This window comes from Ascaphus truei, unplaced genomic scaffold (genome assembly GCF_040206685.1).
Source record: "Ascaphus truei isolate aAscTru1 unplaced genomic scaffold, aAscTru1.hap1 HAP1_SCAFFOLD_1750, whole genome shotgun sequence".
Classification (NCBI taxonomy): domain Eukaryota; kingdom Metazoa; phylum Chordata; class Amphibia; order Anura; family Ascaphidae; genus Ascaphus; species Ascaphus truei.
The window spans coordinates 38842-49350 of NW_027454647.1; the positions used below are offsets into that span (position 1 = coordinate 38842).

A 10509-nucleotide genomic window follows, 5' to 3' on the forward strand; every position below is an offset into this window, starting at 1 on the left:
AGTATATCAGTATTTAGATCAGAATAACTGCCAATGGTCTATCTGATGGGAATGTGACAAGTTAGATATTTTTCTTAGGAGACGGACACAGGTTGCCTAGAATTGTATACAGTGTGGATGGTGGGCCATATGTACTAAAGTGTGGATAGTGGGCCATATGTACTAAACAATGCTAACACGTAAGGCACCATATGAGTTATTCAAATAAACAGGCCTTATGGCTGAACAGCTTTTAGTAAATATGGCCTGCTCTCTTTGCAATGCAGCGGAGCATAATAATATTCTAACATGCCGACTGGCACTATCTGATATACGTCGTATGAATTTAAGCGTCACTGCTGCAATAGTCTGCTCCTTATTTTGAACTCTGCAAATTGTCCTTCCACCCTGTGTCTGTTCTGTCTGAACCTCTACGCATGTTAGCAGCAGTGACACGCCTAACGCTGTAAACATCTGTAGAGACTTGGTAAGTGACTCACATATACAGTATGTGTATGTGTATATATATATATATATATATATATATATATATATATATATATATATATATATATATACACAGTATACACGTATACACACATTGCATGACATTGAGTTTGTCAGTACATCAAGCTGTGATCATGTTGTGTTAATTATTGCCGTAACATATATACCGACTAACATTTTCACCATGTTAGCACCATGGAGCGTGCATGCTTGTCAATGGGTCACCACGATGGCTTTGTATGCAGAGAATGGATCTGCAGAACAATACGTTTACACGGCATGGAGTACAATGGGAACCTTTTGCAGATCCCATCAGGGGAGGAATGACGTTTCTCAGATGGCTTTGCCCATGATCAGCACACTCATGAAAAATACCATGATAAAGAAAACCCACATGAAGAACCGGTCCATGACCTTGGCAACCTTCTTCCACTCCCCAGTCCGTTTCTGTGCTGCCTTTTGCTCACGGAAGCAGCTGGTCATATACTCAACGTTTTTGAGCAGGCGCTCATTATGGCACAGGCAATGGCTCTGGGGGCACGCTTTGTACCCACTCTCTTTCCCACTTTCGCATTGATCTAAAGTGTCATATTTAGCACTCTCCTTCCACGTGTCGTGACCATTGTGGGACGCATTTCCATGTCCCCCCTCCTGCTCTTCTGTCTTCTCTTTACCCTTTGGGGCAAGATTGTCTGGGCAGTTCTTAAGTATGGCTGTGGGGTCCTCCTGTTTGGCCTGCCCATTCATCACCCGAACCTTGGGAAGCTTCTCAGGCTCTGGCTCAGCTTTGGGTCTTCTGCAGCTTTCCCCCACCTCGTATACAAAGAAAATCCTGGACATATACTGCAGGATGAATTTCTTGGCCCACTTGGGGACTGGTTTTGCCTCCGGCCCACAGTGATGGATGTTCATTATAAAAATGGTAAGTGCAGTTGACGCTGTGATCATCGTCATCGTAGCGATATAATACTTTCCTACAATGAGACAATAGGAATATCATTAGCCTTCTGTCCCCCCCTCCTTTTCCCTGACATCTTCGGAATATTCAGCACATCTTTCTATGCTACTTAAACCTGGTCTGAAACTGTAATTATTGGGTTTGGTTTAGCATTGCTTGCCTGTATAATGTATCTGGTATATATTCCAGGACTGTTCATTTTTTTTAAAAATCGCCATAAAATAGCATTATTGCGTGAATATGTCACATAACTGGGAGGATAAAGCCTGGATTTGTGGTATGGATGAGGCGGGAGGGGGTAGGGGGTAGCCAGGCTGCACAATAAAGGTTAAGCCCGTCTGGTTACTCATGAAAACCGCGGGTCCCTGGCAGCTATATAGCACCATAGGCCAGGGCCATGTACTGTAACCTGTAAAAGTTAAAGTAACCCCTTCTTTTCCACTTTACATGTTCCCTTTGCCCCAGAAATGTGAAACTTCTTGACCATAAGTTTTAGGTGGGATTTTTGGGTAGAAATGTAGTTATTGTGGTTGCAGGAGTTCGGGGGCCAAAGTTATCGGTACTCCCCTAATTCTCCCTGTTGAGCAGACATGATTTGCCGGTACGCGGGTTGAATTACACCGGGGCTGCCCAATGTCCCCCAGAATCATGGTTTTTGAGCCCAGATATTCCAGATCCATTTCCCTCACAGGTATGGGTCCCCCCAAGTCATATTTGATATTAAAATATTTTTATCATGTGTTGGTGCATTTACTATAAATGTCTATGCAGTCAGCCCGGGCATCCACATAGGTGCAGAATGTCTGCATAGACATCAGAATTCAAAGGAAGGAGGATGTCCAGAGGTGACAAAACTGTTTGGTGGGCGAGGAAGGGTGAGTTGCCAAGTCCGGAGAACACGGGGCACTCAGTTGGGACACCGTTTGAGTATGCGAGACTTGGTGGAGCCTGCCCCGCGGGGGGCGATGGGTTAGCTGGGGGAAGATTGCGCTTGTAGGCGCGTTTCCCATTGGCTAAACCATATTTCCCACCCACCCGGCTTTGAGCCGGCTTGGCACGCCTCCCCCTCTGATGTCAGCAAATGGACGAGCCCCTGTTCCTATTGGCTAGTGGGAGGGGATTCTCACGCTCTGATTGGTCGCTCCTCCTACTTCCATGCTGAGGATAGCTCTGCGGAGGGTTTGTAAGGAGAAGCCCCAGTCAGAACCAGACCATCCTGTGACTCGGGCGGGCGATGCAAAGGCGGCTTTTCTAAGCTGCTCTGTTACGAATAACAGAGAAACCGGCGTCATTTTTGGAGCTAAGAAAGCCCACACAGCTGGGGCCGAGTCAGAGGCCAGGGCCAAGTTCTTATTTTAGAACTTAGCGGTCGCGGCTGGGGTTTCTAGCCGGAAAGAGGACCAGGAAGCCCGGGTGGATATCCCGGTCAGGGTAAGGGCCTTCCGAAGCAGGCGCCCTGCACCTATCTGAGCCTAGTTTTCACCCCCAGTAAGTGTGTATTCTGTCTGGATTTTATGTTTCATTGTGTGTACGCGGGTTTACCCAAATTAACTTCATTTTATTCCACTTTCTTGTTTTGCCTCTTGAACGATCCCAGATAAAAGGTGTTAAAGGTCCTGGTCTCCCGTGACAGTGGAAGAGTAATAATTCCAGTTCAGGCTTTCCGTCTTACACGATACTACAAGATAATTCCTTGTGTCTGATTCCTGCCTATTTATATCCTATATATATCCCATGCTGCTGGCCTGAGCTGTGACCATCCTCCCCTCCTCCTTCTCTGGCACTATGCTCTCCTCCTTAGTATGGCCTGCTGATTACACTGCTTAATGACAATTTATGTAGTGGAAAACAATCTGAACATATCCCTCACGTCACACGCTGTAAAGTTGCGACCCCCCACTTGACGATTCCTTTTTACAGATTGTGATAAACGAGACCACCGGGTTACCCTGCAAGAATTCATCGAAAACAAGGCAAACCGTTTCAATGACCGCCCCTGGGAAGGATTGGATATCAGCTACGGGGTGAAAAGGTTTGTACGTCTTATTATCTGATACCAGCCTCAGAGCATCATTTACATAAGGGCTGGGCCGACGGCTCAGCATCTCAGGGTTATGTTGCAGTATTGTGAGTGTAGGTTAAACCTCCTTATTAAAGTGTGTATACAATGTGACTCTCTGTGGCACGCGCTGCTCTTGTTTTCTCCGTGGATATTACGTGGATGTGGTTTGTCTTTGCAGAAGCTGTGAGGGAGAGGCCATGAGAGATCTGTAAATACGATTGGGTTCTCTCTCTGAAACCTTTTCATCACAGGTCTATTCACTGGACTGGTCTGAAAAATGATTCATCAAAATATTCGTTTGGAATATGAATGTGGGGTATGTTTGCACTTTGGACTTTTTATCCTTCTCAGAGATCCTATTTCTTGTAACCAGTTTCCTGAAGTGTTTTTGTTATTTTTTTACAAATCCCTATTTTTTTTTAGCTTTTCTTTCACCTCACACTTATATTTAGTTCTCTTGAACACAAACTTACATTAGCGATATATAACAATCTTTAAGAAAGACAGGAACCTCAAAACACTCCCGTCTTTCACAGTTTTAAGAAACCAGAAAGAAACCTCTGTCTGGCCCCACGACAAACCATTTGGCTGCACCACTTACAGTGTTTCACATGCAGAGCGCAACATTTTTTTAATCTTTATCCACGGAAGAAACTTTTTATATAAAAAAACTATTACCTATAATATACCTTACGTAGTATATGTGCTTAAATGGTCATGTAATCAACCATATGTTTGCAGAACTAAGAGTCCTCTGATAATACACTTTCTTGAGCATAAACAGGATATCCAGAATGGGTTCTTACAACATGGACTATCTAAACAGATCATAAAATCTCACAGCTGTAGTGCCACAGCTTTGCAGACTGAAGGTATTGAATTAATTCCTACTAATATTAGAGGAGGTGATAAACGCCTGCAGCTTTGTCCCAGGGAAACTTGTTGTATCCACACACTGGGCACTCTGCAACCCTAAATATGGATTTAGATGTAGCAGCGTTTATAGAATTGATTATATTTATGCTACAGACCAATCATTCTACTTCCAATCATTTATAAGATTTGTATGAAGATATTCACGAATCGGCTGCAACAAACCCTGGACTTTGCCCGGCATAGAGAACCAGCGGGATCCCGCAATGGATACAACACAATGGACCCCAGCGCAGTGGGGGGAGCAGTTCTGCAAAAGACAGATTGCAACAGAGGAGGGTCACGGGCAGCTAGGGGGGGGGGCAGATTACGATAGAATGGCCACAGGGACGGAAGGAATATCCCCTTAATACAACTTCCATTCACTGCCACCAGCACATCTGATGGAACCTCAAAGATTTCTACAAAATAATTACAGGGTTGCCTTTTTAAATCATTTGATGTAAGTATATTAGCGTTATACTCAAACACGTGAAGAAGAGACCTGTGAGGTTTGAAAAGCTCTGTAAATATGAAGAAGAGACCTGTGAGGTTTGGGATGCTCTGTACACATGAAGAAGAGACCTGTGAGGTTTGAAAAGCTCTGTAAATGTGAAGAAGAGACATGTGAGGTTTGAAAAGCTCTGTAAATATGAAGAAGAGACCTGTGAGGTTTGGGAAGCTCTGTATATGTGAAGAAGAGACCTGTGAGGTTTGGGATGCTCTGTACACTGTTACATTGGTCCATAAATCGGTACCACAACATTATAAAGTTTAGTACCAGTGCTATTGTATTTCTGGTTACTCTTTATATTCTCTGAGATGTAAAAAAAAAAAAAAAAACTAAATAACTGCTCTTTCCTCATAAAAAACGATAGACTTCCGAATGACATACTGGTAATGGCTATTTTATTACTGCTAAAAAAAATGCAAAACTTTTTATTTGACTTTGATCTACTTACCAATGAGTGGCACGTTTTCTGAGGGCGGCATGCTCTCTGCCACCAGCAGCTGAAACACCGTCAGCGCCAGCAGGACCGTCACGCCCAGGGACACCTTCTCTCCGGAGTCCGCCGGGAGGTAGAACCCGAGGGGAGCCAGGAAGGAGATCATGACGCAGGGGAGGAGTAGGTTGAAGATGTAGAAGGAAGCCCTTCTTTTCAGAATCAGGGTGTAGGTGACGTCAGGGTAAGGCTCAGAGCAGCACCCATAGGTGATAACGTTCTTCTTGGCAGGCATACCCAGCATTTCCCACTCCACATTTTCCACGAAGTCCGTCAGATCTGCTGTGTCTAGGTGGTTCAAGATGTCAATCTGGTTGCCATTGTACGTCCAAGAGCCAAAGGTCAAGCGACACTGTTGCCCGTCAAAGGGGAAGAAGGAGACATCCACCTTGCAGGAGCTCTTGGTGATGGCTGGTGAGTCCCACATGATCTGCCCGTCGTATCGGATGACGACATTGGTTTCCATGGAGCCTGTGAACTGGTCATCAGCGCTGGAAAATAACAACAGGGACTGAGGCTTGTTAAACACTGTAAGGTGATAGGAGTCATTCAGAGTAACATACAATGGTACTCACTACAGATGTAGCAAAACTTACAGTCTCTGGAGCTGCGGCTGAAAAAGCTTAAAGCCGCAACTCCGGAGATGGTGCTGCCGGGGTCGCATTGCCGGGGTATCTGGATTGGACCCCCAGCAGTGACAATCCTCTGACACAAGGGCAGTTGCGGTCCTACCGCTTGCCTCTGTGCCAAACACAGAAAGTCGTGCTACATCTGTAGGTCAGTTAGCATCATTCTTTGGGTTTACGCACTATCCGACTTTGTTTATCCAGAAGGACTGTTTGCTTTTGTCCCTGAGTAGCAGCCAGGGATTCTAGAGCAGGTCAATAAATGCCTCCCACAACTCATACAGTGCTTGCCCCTTTGCTTTCATCCTTTCCCACCTGGGCTATTGTAACCCCTACGTAATTGCCCTGTCCCAAAGTTTCTTCCAATGTAATATATTAAGCATCATCTAGATAAATCTCTGCCCACCTTGGATTCCTCTTCTAATGTTCCATTAAACTCTACTACTGCACTCATAACTACAAATGAAGAAACACCCTATTCATTTCCTAATCCCACATATTCAAAGCTTGACTGAAAAACCTATGTTTTTTTTAAAGGAAGAACTTAAAGAGTCTGGAGAACCTTAAGGCTAGGTCCCCGGTGGTGGTCCTTCTCCATGTCGCTATCTCCCCCCATGCCACACTTCCCCCATTCCCCTGTCATTCTATTGTCCCCCCCATGCCACACTTCTCCCCCTCCATGTTACCCAAATGCCACTCTCTGCCCACATGTCACTCTCTTCTCCCACCCATATCACTTCTCCCCCCTCATATCACTTTCCCACCCCCAACAACATACGTGTGTGTATGTGTGTGAGTGTTTGTACGATACTGTGAGAGAGTGAAGAGTTAATTCTCTCTGTTCAGATTCAGCAGACCACACCCTAGAGTCAGGTCTCCTAAGCTGTTTCAAGTAAACTCCTGATTGAGCAGGGTTTAAAAGGCAGGAAGTAACTCATTGTCAGTGTCCTTGTCCCTGAACCAGCAAGAGAGCAGGGTCACAGAAGATTGCCTGTGACCCGCTGGGACTCACACCCAGCACCAACTCAAAGTTCCAAACCTGCATGGGGCCAGGCTTCATGTTCCCAGTGGATCTGCTTGGGAACAGCAGGTACTCAGAGCCACCATCAAAGAGAAGCCTATAAAGAAACCAGACACTTTTACAAAGCAGGTAACCATTGCCCAGAGGGCATTGCCTGGGACCTGGGCTCACGCCCACTACTAAAGTAAGGACATTTTAGAGACAATTTATGTTTATGTGCTGCACTGGGTATAAGTGCCCTGATAAGGTGCTTTCCCAGTCCTGGAAATAAAGTGCTTTCTTTTGGAAATAAACTACTGAGGGGACTCCTGACTGACCTCTCCTACAAGGCCTCTCCATCACAGATACACAAGCGTATAACTGAAGATGTAAGAAAATATTACTTTGATATGGGGAATAAGTCTCTCGAGGATAACAAAAGCTTTAAGAATACAAAGCAGCAATTTATAATTGGGAAGAACAATCAAACAAGACAATGGATTAACAATAAAAGACTGCACTTATCATAAAGAGAGTTGTGGATTTGTACATGATATTGTTCTAGAACACAGATAACACAGGACATAATTCAGTGGAGGAACCGCAAGAGGAAACCATCAATGATGTACCATGCACCCCACCCCCCAAAAAAAGAAGGGGCAAATGCACTAAAATCCATGAAGAATGGGAAGGCCCTCTGGGACGATGGAATTACAATGTCAATCTTGAAAGAAACTGGGGAAAATATTTGCAAATTGCTTTACTTGCACTTGAGGAACGGGAAGCATCCAGAACAATCAAGCAAGTTATCCCCATCAACAGGAAAGGAGACAAAGAAGACCTTACAAACGACAGACAAATCAGTCTATTTCTAATCACTTTTTTTTTATGAAGATACTCACAAATCGGCTGCAACAGATCCTTGGCTTCGTCCAACATAGAGAACGAGCGGGATTCCACAAAGCGTTAAAGAAGCGCACAATGAAATTATAAGGAACTTTTACGAGAATGTCACATCAACCATTAGATTACATGAAGATACAAACAAGATAAGGATCAGCAAGGGAGTGCAGCAGGGAGACACCATGTCACCACAATCAGCAAGGGAGTGCGGCAGGGAGACACCGTGTCACCACAATCAGCAAGGGAGTGCGGCAGGGAGACACCACATCACCAGTATCAGCCAGGGAGTGCGGCAGAGAGAAACGATGTCACCACAATCAGCAAGGGAGTGCGGCAGGGAAACACCATGTCACCATAATCAGCAAGGGAGTGCTGCAGGGAAACACCATGTCACCATGGTCAGCAAGGGAGTACGGCAGGGAGACACCGTGTCACCAGGATCAGCAAGGGAGTGCGGCAGGGAGACACCGTGTCACCAGGATAAGCAAGGGAGTGCGGCAGGGAGACACCGTGTCACCAGGATCAGCGAGGGAGTGCGGCAGGGAGACACCGTGTCACCAGGATCAGCAAGGGAGTGCGGCACGGAGACACCGTGTCACCAGGATCAGCGAGGGAGTGCGGCAGGGAGACACCGTGTCACCAGGATCAGCAAGGGAGTGCGGCAGGGAGACACCGTGTCACCATAATCAGCAAGGGAGTGCGGCAGGGAGACACCGTGTCACCACAATCAGCAAAGGAGTGTGGCCAGGAGACACCATGTCACCAGGATCAGCGAGGGAGTGCGGCAGGGAGACACCATGTCAACATAATCAGCAAGGGAGTGCGGCAGGGAGACACCATGTCAACATGGTCAGCAAGGGAGTGCGGCAGGAAGACACCATGTCAACATAATCAGCAAGGGAGTGCGGCAGCAAGACACCGTGTCACCATAATCAGCAAGGGAGTGCGGCAGGGAGACACCATGTCACCACAATCAGCAAGGGAGTGCGGCAGGGAGATACCATGTCAACATGGTCAGCAAGAGAGTGCGGCAGGGAGACACCGTGTCACCACAATCAGCAAGGGAGTGTGGCAGGGAGACACCATGTCAACATGGTCAGCAAGAGAGTTCGGCAGGGAGACACCGTGTCACCACAATCAGCAAAGGAGTGCGGCAGGGAGACACCGTGTCACCACAATAACCAAGGGAGTGCGGCAGGGAAACACCGTGTCACCACAATAACCAAGGGAGTGCGGCAGAGAGACACCATGTCACCACAATAACCAAGGGAGTGAGGCAGGGAGACACCATGTCACCACAATCACCAAGTAACTGCGGCAGGGAGACACCATGTCACCACAATAACCAAGGGAGTGCGGCATGGAGACACCATGTCACCACAAAAACCAAGGCAGTGCGGCAGGGAGACACCATGTCATCAAAACTTTTCACTGCAACACTTAAAGAATTATTGAGGACATTAGATTGGGAAAAGGGAATGAAAATCGATGGTAAATATTTGAGTTGCCTACGACTTGCAGGTGACGTTATTTTTGCTACTAGTCCAGAAGACCTCAAGCAACAAATCAGAGAAGGGAAGTAATACGGTGAGTAGCCACATAAATCTAAGCAAACCAAAGCAATGTTCAACAAATGTGTCAACTCTACAAAGATAGAAATATATAGAATAGAAGAAGTAAGAATGTCTAACTTGGCCGGCGTGTATTAATAGATCCCCAGAAAGTATTAATAGAACCCGGCAAATATTAATAGAACCCCGGCAAGAATTAATAGAACCCGAAGGTGAAGCAAGAATATAGATGAAATATATGTGAATGTACTAAATAATTTGTCAAGTTGGATGTTGCAGTGGGACCTTTTTGTCTCTTGTATACTAAGGTCACAAACCCAGTAAAACTCCAAATGACCCAAACATATAACTGACTATATATACAGTGTATATAATGTGGTGGGTTTGGGTTTTGAGTTTGCTACGGCTGTGTATGTCGAAATATAAATTGTTAACCATCTTAGTTATACGCTTGTGTATCTGACGGAGCGGCCTAGTAGGTGAGGTCAGTTAGGGGTTCACAGTAGTTTCTTCCCAAAATAAAGGACTTTATTTCCAGGACTGGGAAGGCACAGTGGGGAGAGTCAGTAGGAGGAATTGGGGGGAGTTACATGGTGCACAGATTATAATGAGATGTATCATATTCTGCGTCTGTCCCAGCTGGCACCATGGGGAGAGTCAGTAGGAGGAGTTGGGGGGAGTTACATGGGGCACAGATTATAATGAGATGTATCACATTCTGCGTCTCTGTCCCAGCTTGCACCTTGGGGAGAGTCAGTAGGAGGAGTTGGGGGGAGTTACATGGGGCACAGATTATAATGAGATGTATCACATTCTGCGTCTCTGTCCCAGTTTGCACCTTGGGGAGAGTCAGTAGGAGGAGTTGGGGGGAGTTACATGGTGCACAGATTATAATGAGATGTATCACATTCTGCGTCTCTGCCCCAGCTTGCACAAATATACAATTCCAGCACTCCTCACAAAGTGGCTTGCAATGTATTAGTGATA

At 45.9% G+C, this 10509-nt stretch overlaps 1 protein-coding gene across 1 annotated transcript; it reads right to left on the reverse strand.

Annotated features, from left to right (window-relative positions):
* Positions 1 to 614: 614 nt before the first annotated feature.
* On the reverse strand, positions 615 to 5917 carry CHRNA9 (cholinergic receptor nicotinic alpha 9 subunit). Its single transcript, XM_075581985.1, has 2 exons — positions 5381 to 5917; positions 615 to 1460 (listed from the first exon to the last, which is right to left on the reverse strand). The coding sequence occupies exons 1-2, from the start codon at positions 5886 to 5888 to the stop codon at positions 820 to 822; spliced, it is 1149 nt and encodes a 382-aa protein (XP_075438100.1). The 5' UTR covers positions 5889 to 5917; the 3' UTR covers positions 615 to 819.
* Positions 5918 to 10509: the final 4592 nt, after the last annotated feature.